This window comes from Dreissena polymorpha, chromosome 1 (genome assembly GCF_020536995.1).
Source record: "Dreissena polymorpha isolate Duluth1 chromosome 1, UMN_Dpol_1.0, whole genome shotgun sequence".
NCBI classification, from domain to species: Eukaryota; Metazoa; Mollusca; class Bivalvia; order Myida; family Dreissenidae; genus Dreissena; species Dreissena polymorpha.
Window position 1 is genome coordinate 108,776,737 of NC_068355.1, and position 14,319 is coordinate 108,791,055.

At 36.5% G+C, this 14,319-nt stretch overlaps 1 protein-coding gene across 3 annotated transcripts in view; it reads left to right on the forward strand.

Moving 5' to 3' along the window:
* The window catches only part of LOC127843731 (X-ray repair cross-complementing protein 5-like), a 57,344-nt gene that overhangs the window by 21,188 nt on the left and 21,837 nt on the right, over nt 1–14,319 (forward strand). For all 3 annotated transcript variants that reach the window (XM_052373481.1, XM_052373487.1, XM_052373477.1), the window contains exons 7-12: nt 1,187–1,280; nt 1,566–1,644; nt 2,225–2,332; nt 5,597–5,673; nt 7,283–7,366; nt 13,700–13,796. In XM_052373481.1, coding sequence (XP_052229441.1) covers nt 1,187–1,280; nt 1,566–1,644; nt 2,225–2,332; nt 5,597–5,673; nt 7,283–7,366; nt 13,700–13,796 — 539 coding nt within the window. The remainder of the gene's footprint in view (nt 1–1,186; nt 1,281–1,565; nt 1,645–2,224; nt 2,333–5,596; nt 5,674–7,282; nt 7,367–13,699; nt 13,797–14,319) is intronic.

Consider the following 14,319-nt stretch of genomic DNA (forward strand, 5'->3'; position numbering starts at 1 on the left):
ATTGTGGGATGGGGGAATTCCGATTATACATGTGTGAATGTTACGAAAAGTTCAAGCATGAAGCACTGTTCATAATAAGTAATAACAACAAATCAACAAAGTAAATTCAAATTTAGATTTTATCTAACATGCACCAGAAAAAAAAACACTTTATCCATCTGTTTCTGTAATTGATATTTAATTTCCAAACTTCACTGAAGTTCAAAAAATCCTAAGAATTCAATTTTCGCTAGAAAAGATGGATTTCAAGGAAAACCATTGAAAATACAAACCTTAAAAGCCAAATGAATGAAAACTATTTCTGTTGAGAGTGATCAAGTGACACTCATGACTGTAATCGATAAAAAGGCAAAGTATTCCGAACATTACTTCCCTAGCATCTATATGATTGTAATCCTGTCCCTAGGAGTCTGTATCAATCCGTCCCTCAGCATTATAGACAGAAAAACTAAATACGTTAAGGTTTGATCGTCAAAAAAACTACTAATATATACAGAAATTTTTCATTGTCTGACATACTGTATATTTGTTGGCCCAATTTTCAAACTTAATCCGCACTCCCCAGAAGGGCCGATTCAATCAGAATCACTGTCATAATGTTTTTTGTAGGAAACTGGCTGCTATTGAGTCAATATATTTAAGGTTTTTCATAGGGAATTCTGGTGTGTTGTTAAATGAATATGGTCAGCCTGGTGTAGTGTACATGTTGTCCGCCTAGCATCTGGGAGGTCACAGTTTCGATCTCCACTGTGAAAGCTTTCTTACGATCCTCTCCAAAAGACACTAAGTACTGGTTTTTAGTCCCAGGAAAAAGACACGAGAGCATTTAAACAAGCCTTAGGCGCTAGATGCAATCAAGCTAAAATAAATAAGTTTAAACTAAATGAATATTGATTGTTACATTATTCTTATAAATTGGGAACTGCTTTCCAGTATTGAGTAAATCATTTGTTAATGTTATGATTTATATAAATGTTTAATAAAATAGTCTTAAAAAATGTTTTTGCTTGAAAAATAATGCTGTTTAAATAATCACTTACAATATTTAAGTGTTTATTGACTTCTGAGGATGACTATATTCATCTAGATTTATTGTTTAAATTTTGGTATTTCAAAATGAAACAATATTTTGCTGATTGAAAATGAAAGACAAACATTTGTTTATTAGATATTTTTTTCATTTCAGAAAAATTTAAGACATTCACAGTTGATTATGGTCACAGCCTTACCTTCTCTCTCAACGAAGTCCTGTGGACCTGTCAGAACATGTTTGCTAACAGGTGGTCAGATATAAACACCATTTTTTCACTATATGAGTTGATGACAGTATTTTGAGAGATGCTCCATTCTTGTTGTTCTGAATTGTTCAAATGTTACATACATGATATGTACATGAAAAGTCTTTTATAAAATTATATCTTATGGACATCTAACCATACAAAATAATTAAAAAGAACACAAATTGTATAAACTCGAGTGTCTCAATAAGTCCAGAGGCTTTCAATGCATGGAGCTAAAATTAATTTGTTTAGCATAGATTGCACTACCAACTCTGTTGTTTGCAGCCCCCAGAAAGTGAACTCCAAGAGAATCCTTCTCTTCACGTGTAATGATGATCCTCATGCTGGGAATCAGCAGCTACAGGTCAGCTGACTCGTGTATGACTCTCATACAAAGAGTATTTAATGAAGGTTCTTAAACGGCAGAAAAACACTGCTTGGACAACAGCAATTCTAGGCTTGAAAGTCAATACATGTAATATTGGTTTACTTAATGCTTCTCTGTTGTTTATTGGGAAATATCAGTGATTTAAGAACGTGAAATTCACTGCTTTAAACAGTACAAATAACAATGAAAATGATAAGATATTATACCCTCATGAAGTTCACCATCGACATTTGTCTCTATATCAATCTGTTCATGTGCAGTTTGTACCATCCTATCTGTTCATGTGCAGTTTGTACCATCCTATCTGTTCATGTGCAGTTTGTACCATCCTATCTGTTCATGTGCAGTTTGTACCATCCTATCTTAATAATTATAAAGCTTTTGCTTTTCTCATCACTTGGGAATAAAAAAGAATCCAACAAATATCCTTCATTTAATATTATTTAAAATGTAAACTGATGCTATAGGTCCACATATTTCCAGCTATGGTTAAAGTTTCCTTGCTTTAATTAAGAAAAGCAATTATATAATAAAGTTTAGTTTTCTGTTCTCAAAGCGACAAGCCAAGACAAAAGCCAGTGATCTGAAAGAGACAGGTATCGAGCTGGAGTTAATGCATCTGCAGTTGCCAGGAGACAAATTTGACGTTTCTAAGTTCTACAAGGTGATATATATTGATGTTATAGACCTAAATCCCTCTTTATTTTAGCCTTGAAATCTCTGTTGATTAGTATTCCCAGCGTACATCAATTTTTTTCTGAATTAAAAGCTATTCATTGAATGTAATATACAAACATACTTTATGTAGAGATTGAAACCTAAATGACATAGAAAATACTAATTGTTTGCTTGTAACAATTTTTTATCATGCTCCCCCAAAACTTATTTTGGGGGGAGCATATAGTCGCCGCTTCATCTGTCCGTCCCTGTGTCCGTCTGTGCATAATTTTTGTCCGGGCTATTTCTCAGAAACTAATGACTAGAATTCAATGAAACTTTATGGGAAGCTTCACTACCAAGAGGAGATGTGCATATTATCAGCCGGTTCTTGTCGGATGATTTTTCACAGAGTAATGGCCCTTTGAAATTTTACATATAGTGCAATTCTTGTCCGGGCTGTTTCTCAGCAACTAATGACCGGAATTCAATGAAACTTTATGGGAAGCTTCACTACCAAGAGGAGATGTGCATATTATCAGCTGGTTCTAGTCGGATTATTAGCTCATCTATTTTTTGAAAAAAAATTATGAGCTATTGTCATCACCTTGGCGTCGGCGTTGGCTTCCGGTTAAGTTTTGCGTTTAGGTCCACTTTTCTCAGAAAGTATCAATGCTATTGCATTCAAACTTGGTACACTTACTTACTATCATGAGGGGACTAGGCAGGCAAAGTTAAGTGGCATTTGGACGGAATTATGGGCCCTTTATACTTAGAAAATTGAAAATTTTGTTAAGTTTTGTGTTTTGGTTCACTTTACCCCTAAAGTATCATAGATATTGCTTTCATACTTGGAACACTCGCAAACTATCATATTGGTACAGTTAAAGGACAAGTTGCATAACTCTGGTTGTCATTTTTACGGAATTATGGCCCTTTTTTGACTTAGTAACTTTGAATATATGGTTAAATTTTGTGTTTCGATCCACTTTACTTCTAAAGTATCAAGGCTATAGCTTTCAAACTTCAAAAACTTTCATGCTATCATGAGGTTACTGTACCTGGCAAGTTGAATTTTACCTTGACCTTTGAATGACCTTGACTCTCAAGGTCAAATTATTAAATTTTGCTAAAATTGCCATAACTTCTTTATTTATGATTAGATTTGATTGATACTTTGACAAAACTACTCTTACCTGACATACCACAATAGACTCCACCCAAACAATCCCCCGTGCCCTAACCCCCCTCCCCCCCCCCCCTTAAAATGTTTTTTTTTTAAGATTATCTCACAAATGACCACCACACCCTCACACAATACCCCCACCCCCCCACCCCACCCCACCCAAATTATTTTTTTTTGGAAACGGTTAAAAAACACAAATATTTTATTTTTATTATTCAAAAGATAATGTAATAAATGTCCACACCCCCACACTATACACCCCTCTTCACTCCACCCCTCCCTCCTTTGTGATTGAAATTGAGAGTCTTTTCACCTATAAAAAGAAAATAGATGAGCGGTCTGCACCTGCAAGGCGGTGCTCTTGTTTTTCACAGAGTTATGACCCTTTGAAATTTTCCATTGTACATATAGTGCAATTCTTGTCCGAGCTATTTCTCAGCAACTTAGTATGGGAATTCAAGGAAACTTTATGGGAAGCTTCACTACCAAGAGGAGATGTGCATATTATCAGCCAGTTCTCGTAGGATGATTTTTCACAGAGTTATGGCCCTTTGAAATTTTCCATTTTACATATAGTGCAATTCTTGTCCGGGCTATTACTCAGCAACTAATGACTGGAATTCAATGAAACTTTATGGGAAGCTTCACTACCAAGAGGAGATGTGCATTTTTTCAGCCAGTTCTCGTCAGATGATTTTTCACAGAGTTATGGCACTTTGAAATTTTCCATTTTACATATAGTGCAATTCTTGTCCGGGCTATTACTCAGCAACACCCCCACACTATACACCCCTCTTCACTCTACCCCTCCCTCCTTTGTGATTAAAATTGAGAGTCCCTTCACCTATAAAAAGAAAAAAGATGACCGGTCTGCACCCGCAAGGCGGTGCTCTTGTTTTTCACAGAGTAATGACCCTTTGAAATTTTCCATTGTACATACAGTGCAATTCTTGTCCGAGCTATTTCTCAGCAACTTAGTATGGGAATTCAATGAAACTTTATGGGAAGCTTCACTACCAAGAGGAGATGTGCATTTTTTTCAGCCAGTTCTTGTCGGATGATTTTTCACAGAGTTATGGCCCTTTGAAATTTTCCATTTGACATATAGTGCAATTCTTTTCGGGCTATTACTCAGCAACTAATGACTGGAATTCAATTAAACTTTATGGGAAGCTTCACTACAAAGAGGAGATGTGCATTTATCAGCCAGTTCTCGTCGGATGATTTTTCACAGAGTTATGGCACTTTGAAATTTTCCATATTACATATAGTGCAATTCTTGTCCGGGCTATTACTCAGCAACTAATGACTGGAATTCAATGAAACTATATGGGAAGCTTCACTACCAAGAGGAGATGTGCATATTATCAGCCGGTTCTCGTTGGATGATTTTTCACAGAGTTATGGCCCTTTGAAATTTTCCATTGTACATATAGTGCAATTCTTGTCCGAGCTATTTCTCAGCAACTTATTATGGGAATTCAATGAAACTTTATTGGAAGCTTCACTACCAACAGGAGATGTGCATATTATCAGCCTTTTATGGTGGGATGATTTTTCACAGAGTTATGGCCCTTTGAAATTTTCTATTAACTGTACATATAGTGCAATTCTTGTCCGGGCTATTTCTCCCCAACTACTGACTGGAATTCATTGAAACTTTATGGGAAGCTTAACTACCTTATAGATATGCACATGTTATTTGTGGGTTGTGGTTAGATGATTTATTAAGAGAGTTATGGCCCTTTTAAATTTTTAAGTTGCTAAACCATCCATCGTTTTATTTTGTCCAAAGTTTGCCCCTTAAGACGTTTCCTTTCATCTGAATATATAGTGCAATATTGTGACAAAAAAAAACTTTGGGGAGCATCACCCGTCTCTGACGGTTTCTTGTTTTTGTCTAGTTTGTATGCCTCTATCATTTTTATGCAGGAGCCATGTGTTGAGTTTCCCAACAACACGAAATAAAAGCTTTTGGAGGTCTGATGCTTTGCAAACAATAGATAGTTTAACAAATGTATTCTGGTCAATACACCTTAGAGAAAGTCTCATATTTCTTTCCTTTGTTGTAAATAATGATCGCAGGACCTGCTGTACATGGACGATGATGAGGCCACAGACCTGGCTGACCCAGCAGAAAAGATAGAGGAACTTCTCAGCAGGTATGGAGAGTTTATGTATGGTAAACAGGGGGAGAGTGGCTAATATGAGCACTTCTTTAGCAACTGATGAAAACTGTATTTTTATCGACCATGTATCGAGACATATTTGAGTGTAAGGATTAGAGGCAGTATTATACATTACCTTTTTGCCCAGATAAATTTTGCTGCTCCATCTTGTTTTAAGGTCAACTAGGGGTCCAAGACAAATGTAGGGGGCTAAGTGCTTGTAGGCTCCAAATGTATAACCGCAGTAAGAGGTCTTACTGGTTGAACATTGTATGTGTTTGTGTGTGTGTGTCCCAAAACTTTAACCAAAACTTTAACCTTGGTCATAACTTTTGCAATATTGAAGATAGCAATTTGGTATTTTGAATGCATGTGTTTCTCACGAAGCTGCACATTTTGCGTGGTGAAAGGTCAAGGTCATCCTTCAAGGTCAAAGGTTAAATGTTAAATATATGGCTTCAAAGCGGCGCAATAGGGGGTATTGTGTTTCTGACAAACACATCTCTTGTTTTCAAACCTGTGGAAACCTCCATGGAGCATTCAAAATATTTTATTGCAAATGTCCACCATTTGGAGACATCATGTCATATTCAAAACCATCTTCCAACTTCAAAGGTCAAGGTCACACTTAAAAGGTCAAGGTTAATTTTTGCCTTAAAACAGCTTGACCGTACTGTAACTCCATCACTCATCATATAATTTTAAAATAATTGACCACAAATATTTACCATGTGCAGAGTGGAGAGTTATGTTTAACAATCGTCTCCCATGCCAAGGTAAACATCAAAATAAGAGGTCAAAGTTCAGGTCCAAATTGTGACTAACAGGTCAAATATCCAATGTCAGCAAATAACAGTTTGTCTGAACTGTTACTTTATTACCCATACAATTAAAAAAAAAGAGTTAGTTTAAACCTTATTATTTCAGCCGGATTGCATCAAAAGCTGAGAGGTTATTGAAATGCTCTTGAATTTGATTCGTGGATAGAACCAGTACTATGTGCATTTAGGGGAGATCTAAAGAATGCACCCACAGTGGGGATCAAATTGGTGACCTCCCAGTTGCTTGGCAGACACCATATGAACTACACTTCTGCGACCTTAAAATAATAAATTGAAAATGTTCAATATGTACTAAAGGTGTGTTATGCGCAATTCCTGCACTCCTTGGTTAAGGGTCAAGGTCAAATTAAAGGTCAAGGGTCAAATATGGGCATTGTGCATCTTGTTTAATAATTGCATGCAATATTTGAAATTAGGCTTAACATGCTGCCAACAGGCATCTAGCAAAATATTGCCATAGGTCTCATCAGTAGAATCACTTGAATCAGGTGAACAATATTGTATCATCATGGCAATATTGTTTTTATATGTACTGGCTCCAAAAAGACATGAACATTCTTAAGTTTTAATTTAGTCTACCGGTAATTTAAAACATAACCCAAAAGAAAATCAAACTCCGACATTTACGATTTCTCTTTTGATTTTCAAGTATCATCAACATGGGGCCAGTTACTACCCAGAAATAAGATTAGAAATGTTCTCAGCTAGCCTCTTCCATAAAATATTTTTGTGGAATGGTTCTAAGTGGTGGTGTATTTCAGAGTGCGTTCAAAGGACCATAAGAAGCGTGCCCTACGGCACATCTCCCTGAGCCTTGGAGAGGGACTCGACATAGGAATTGGAGTGTAAGACACATAGACACCATTATTTACAACACAATACTGAAATGCTCAGGAAATTTCGACCTCTTTATTGTTCTTCCCTTTGTTTTTATTTGTTGTTGTTGGGTGGGGGTAAATAGTGCTATTTTGGCATTTTGGAGTAACATTTTCATAGGAGGGTAAAAATTATCCTGGGTTAAGATGCAGTTAATGCCTTGAACAGAAATAAAGTATGCCTGAATACTGACAGTGAGTGTTTCAGAGATTGAGTGTTTTACAAGGTCAGCCCAAGGACTTTGACCACAGCTACATACCTGCCACATAACAGTGTAATGCGAAGTTAAGCTGTTCTGGTATGGCTGTTGCACATTTACTTAACAGTATCAAAGGTACTCTGCAATATTGTCCCAAATATTGTAGTGTTGTCTTCCAATCTAGAGTAAGAAAAGTTTAGCAAGACTTTTTGAAGAAGCAGTGTATTGTATTCACCAGGTATTGGGGCAGGTTTAATATTTTTGATAAACTTGTTCCTCAGGGATTTCTTAGCTCACCTGATTGCTCAGGTGAGCTTTTGTGACCGGTCTTTGTCCGTCGTCTGTCCGTCCGTCCACATTTGTTTGTAAACACTTCATGAAACTTGGTCAGAAGCTTTGTCCCAATGAAATCTCGGTCCAGTTCGAAATTGGGTCGTGCGGGGTCAAAAACTAGGTCACTAGGTAAAAAAAACAAAAAAAAACTTGTAAACACTGTAGAAGTCACATTTCATGCCCAATCTTCATGTAACTTTGTCAAAATGTTTGTCTTAATGATATGTTGGTTGAGTTCAAGGTGGTTCCGCTCCATTGAAAGTTGAATAACATGGCTGCCGGGGGGGGGGGGCAGTTTTCCCTATTTGGCTTTAGAGAAACCTTGTAAACACTCTAGAAGTCACAATTTTTGCCCAATCATCATTAAAATTGGTCAAAACAATGGTTTTATTGATATCTCGGACGAGTTCGAAAATGATCCAGATCGGTGAAAAAACATGGCCGCCAGTGGGCGGAGCATTTTTCTCTATATGTATATAGTCAAAACATGTGATCACTCTAGAAGTCACATTTTTGGCCCAATTTTCATGAAATTTGGTCAGAACATTTGTTTCCTTGATATGAGAGTTGAGTTTGTAAATGGTTCTTATATGTATACAGTAAAAAAAGCTTGTAGACAACACTCTAGAAGTCACATTTTTTGCCCTATCATCATAAAACATGGTGAAAAGATTGGTTTTATACATAATTAATGGCATAATTATTGCTCTTAGATTGTCTAAATTTTCATTATATTATACGAAATCCTTGTAAACACTCTAGAGGTCACACTTTTGTTTCAGATTTTATGAATCTTGGTCATGATATTTATTTTTGTAAGCAAAGTTTGATGTTTGTTAAGGGGGATCTACTCAAAATATAGGTCACCAGGTCAAATCTTACAAAAACAAAATCACTCCATTTGCAAGAGTTTTGGTTCAATAATGATGAAACTTGATCAGGATGTTTGTCTGAAAAATATCTAGGTCAAGTTTGACATTTGGTAAAGATTGAATGAACCGACTCCTCTCATGTGAGTGAACTAGGGCCATCTTGGCCCTCTTGTTATAATTTTATTCTGAGTAAAATTATGGATTCCTCTTATTAAACTGCATTTTAGTTTCATAAGACTATTGATAATTGCATCAAAATTATGGTCCTTTTTATTAAAATAAAATTACATGTACACCATATACACAGGTTAAAGTTTGTCATTTGGCTATATTGAGAGGATTACCTTGTTAGATTCCCATGGTAACTTAAAACGTTTATTACCCATATTGATATGTGCTCGTATGCCAAGTTTGTTAACTAATCATGATAATTTGTAAATATTTGTTTTTTTGCACGCTCTTAATGGCGGCATTACACATACACTTGTTAGTCAGTACATACATTAAGTTCATAAGCTTGTGTTTTGAATTCCTCTTTAATTACTGGGTGAATCTTGCTTAACATTTGAAAAACAGTTGAAGGATCTTTACGTGAAGATGATCATTTAGAAAGGATTTCGGTCTGTACCAGTATTTGGCAAAATTATGGCAATTTGTATGGATATTCAGGCGCATGAAGTTCGTGCATTCAGCTCCTTTTCAGTTACAGGATTGATCTCACAAACTTTCACAGTGAATAACATTAATTTGAAGTTGATCTTAAAAAAAGAATTTTGCTGCAATGATTTTCGGCACAATTGAAGCAATTGTCTTTTTATGCCCCTGGATCAATAGATCGGGGGTATATTGTTTTTGTCTTGTCTGTCTGTCTGTCTGTCTGTCTGTCTCTGTCTGTCTGTCTGTCTGTCAAAAACTTTAACCTTGATTAAAGTTTGATAACTTTTGCAATATTGAACATACCAACTTGATATTTACCATGCATGTGTATCTCATGGAGCTGCTCATTTTGAGTGGTGAAAAGTCAAGGTCATCCTTCAAGGTCAAAGGTCAAATATAATTGTGTTTTTTGCTTTCCTAAAACTTTAACCATTTTAATTTTGAACACAGCAACTTCATATTTGGCATTCATGTGTATCTCGTGGAGCTGCACATTTTGAGTGGTGAATGGTCAAGGTCATCCTTCAAGGTTAAAGGTCGAAAATAAAAATAAATATTTTTCATTTATCCATTCAATCTCTTACTTACTTCCGGTGGAGCTTCTCATTTTGAGTGGTAAAAGGTCAAGGTCAACCTTCAAGGTCAAAGGTCAAAATATAAAAAAACTTAATTTTTCATAACTTTTTTAATATTGAACACAGCAACTTAATATTTGGCATGCATGTGTATGTTGTGGAGCTGCACATTGTAAGTGGTGAAGTGTCAAGGTCAAAGGTCAAAAAATAAAAAACATAAATTTTCATAACTTTTTATGCCCCAGCATCGAATGAGCGGAGGCATATTGTTTTTGGCCTGTATGTCTGTCATTCCCTCATTCTGTCCCAAAACTTTAACCTTACAGTAAAGTTTTGCAATAACCTTTGAAATATTGAACATAGCAACTTGATATTTGGCATGCTTGTGTATCTCATGGAGCGGCTCATTTTGAGTGATGAAAGGTCAAGGTCATCCTCTAAGGTCAAAGGTCAACAAAAAAGAAAGCGGCGCTTAAGGGGGCAATGTGTTTCTGACAAATACATCTCTTGTTTTCACAATGAAATATTCTATAAGTCCCAAAATTGTGTATGTTCAACTCCTATAACTGCTTAAACATGAGCTTCTGAATGTTTAGATGATCAAAGGAACTTTCACTGTGACCTGTATTTGCTCTTTGTCCGCTGTAGGAAATATGAGCAGCGTTCTGAGAAAACTGGGCTTAATGCATGTGGGTTAAGTTACATCCCAGATTAGCCTGTGCAGTCCCCGCAGGCTAATCAGGGACGACACTTTCTGGTTTTATTAGCTCACCTGAGCGATAGCTCGGGTTGAGCTATTGTGATCACTCACCGTCCGGCGTCCGGCCGTCTGTCTGTCTGTAAACAATTTGTTAACATCTTCTTCTACTAAACCATTGAGCCAATTTCAACTAAATTTCATGTGGAGCATCCCTAGGTCATGGGACAAAAGAATTGTTAAAAAAAATTTGATCACATAACCAAGATGGCCGCCATGACCATATATAGTAAAAACCTTAAAAAATCTTCTTGTCAGAAACCGCTCATCAGATTTTCAAAAAATTTCACAGGGATGAGCTTTGAAGGCTCCCCTGAAAAAGTTGTTCAAAGAAATTTGATTTGTCAAAACACATGGCCGCAGGAGCTCGTTGAACTTTGCATGTTTATTCGTTTTTGCCTATTTTGTGAAAACTTTCAAAAATCTTCCACATTTTTTGTCCAATCCTTTCCAAATTTGCACAGTGTCTTTATATCAATGATGACACGAACCCTACAAAAAATGAGCATTATTGGTCCATGAAGTACAGAATTACCTCCCCTTGAATTGAGAAAATGGTGTTTATGCAATAAAGTCCAAATTTTTCATCCAATTCTTTCCAAACTTGTAAGGATTTAGCATGGTTCAAACAAGGGAAACCACTACGGTTTATGCATGTTCTTTTTATTACAGATTTGCCTCCCTTTAATTCATTCAAAATCTCATTTTACAGCAGAGATTCCAAATCTGACCTGTAAATGAGCCCCATATTTACTGCCAGTGCTAGGTTACCTTTTCCCATTTGATCATTCTTAAGTATTGGTCTTGTAATGCTGCTACTGCTTCTGCTACTGCTACTGCTACTACTACTACTACTACTACTACTACTACTACTACTACTACTACTACTACTACTACTACTACTACTACTACTACTACTACTCTACTACTACTACTACTACGACTACTACTACCACTACTACTACTACTACTACTACTACTACTACTACTACTACTACTAGTACTACTACTACTAGTACTACTACTACTACCACCACTACCACCACCACCACCACCACCACCACCACATCTACTATTACTACTTCTACTACTACTGCCACTACTACTACTACTTTTACCACTACTACTACTACTACTACTACTACTACTACCACTACTACTTCTACTACTACTACTACTACTACTACTACTACTACTACTACTACTACTACTACTACTACTACTACTTCTACTACTACTACTACTACTACTTCTACTACTACTACCACTACTGCTACTGCTACTACTACTACTACTACTACTACTACTACTACTACTACTACTACTACTACTACTACTACTAGTGCTACTACTACTAGTACTACTACTACTAGTACTACTACTACTACTACCACCCACCACCACCACCACCACCACCACCACCACCACCACCACCACCACCACGTCTACTATTACTACTTCTACTACTACTGCCACTACTACTACTACTTTTACCACTACTACTACTACTACTACTACTACTACCACTACTACTACTACTACTACTACTACTACTACTACTACTACTACTACTTCTACTACTACTACTACTACTACTACTACTACTTTTACTACTACTACTACTACTACTACTTCTACTACTACTACTACTACTACTACTACTACTACTAGTGCTACTACTACTACTACTACAACTACTATTACTACTACTACTACTACTACTACTACTACTACAACTACACCACCACCACCATCACCACCATTCACAGTGACAAAAAACGTATTCACACAATGGCTGCTACTACAACTTATAGCCCATATAGGGGGGCATGCATGTTTTACAAACAGCCCTTATTTCTATGGGATTTTAACCACAACTGTTCATGTTTATCTCCGACACATATTTTTAGGTCACCTGTCATGAAGTGACACGGTGAGCTTATGTGATCGTGTGATGTCCGGCGTCCGTTGTGCGTGCCTGCGTGTGTCCGTGCGTCCGTCCGTCAACAATTTGTTTGTGTAGACAGTAGAGGTCACAGTTTGCATCCAATCTTGATGAAATTTGGTCAAAATGTTTTTCTTGATGAAATCCGGTTTGGGATTGTATTTGGGTCATCTGGGGTCAAAAACAAGGTCACTAGGTCAAATAATAGAACAACCTTCTGTAGACAATAGAGATCTAAGTTTTCATCCAATCTTTATGAAATTTGGTCAGAATGTTTATCTTGATGAAATCTGGGTTGGGATTTTATTTGGGTTATCTGGGGTCAAAAACTAGGTCACTAGGTCAAATAATAGAAAAACCTTGTGTAGACATTAGAGATCACAGTTTTCATCCAACCTTTATGAAATTTGGTCAGAATTCTTGATGAAATCTGGGTGGGATTGTATTTGGGTCATCTGGGGTAAAAATCTAGGTCAAATAAATAGAAAAACCTTGTGTTGACAATAGAGGTCACAGTTTTCATCCAATATTTATGAACTGTGGTCAGAATGTTTATCTTGATGAAATCTGGATTGGGATTGTATTTGGGTCATCTAGAGTCAGGAACTAGGTCACTAGGTCAAATCATAGAAAAACATTGTGTAGACAATAGAGGTCATAGTTTTCATCTGATCTTAATGAGTCAGGTGAGCGATTCAGGGCCATCATGGCCCTCTTGTGGTATTTTTAGTTTCAAGGAAGTCCCTCCTTACAAAAAATCAAGTTTAGGTGGAAAGTGTCGTCCCTGATTAGCCTGTGCAGGCTTCACAGGCTAATCTGGGATGACACTTTACACAAATGCATTAAGCCCAGTTTTTCCAGAACAAGGCTCATATAGTGGATTTGTCTGCGTCCAAACATGCATTATGTGACACAGTTTTAGTGAACACTTGGAAATATTAATGTCTTTTTGATATTGTGGCAGATACAACCTTGTAAGACCATGCACCAAGCCATACCCTGTCAAACTGGATAAGAAAACCAACGAGGAATTGACAAGTCACACCAAGTCATACTTAAAGGTTAAGTGTTTTTTTGTCCCTTACCGGTGAAACCGGAGGAGACTTATGGTTTGTGCTCTCTCTGTCAGTCTGTCTGTCTGTCAGTCTGTCCGTCATACTTTTCTGGATCCTGCAATAACTTAAAAAGTTCTTCATATTTTTTCATGAAACTTGATATATGGCAATATGGAGATTATGCACGTCATTTCATTTTGTTCCTACGCCAAGAATTCTGGTTGCTATGGCAAAAAATATAAAAAAAATACTGACAATGGTGGAGTTTCACCAGTAGGGGACCATATTGCTTGGCAATCTCTTGTTTAAAATAATAGTGTGGTACTTCATGGTTTAGTGTTATAGTTTAAAGTTGCAGTGTGTTACTTAAAGAAAAAATGTGATAATTAAATGTACAGGGTGATATTCGATTGTCAGTGTGTTACATGTTCTTAAAAGTAACTTAAAGAGGTTCAAATAAATCTGAACATTTCATTTTTAAAGTGTAAGACCTTCTTAAACGTAAAATGTTCAGATTAAATGGTTTGGT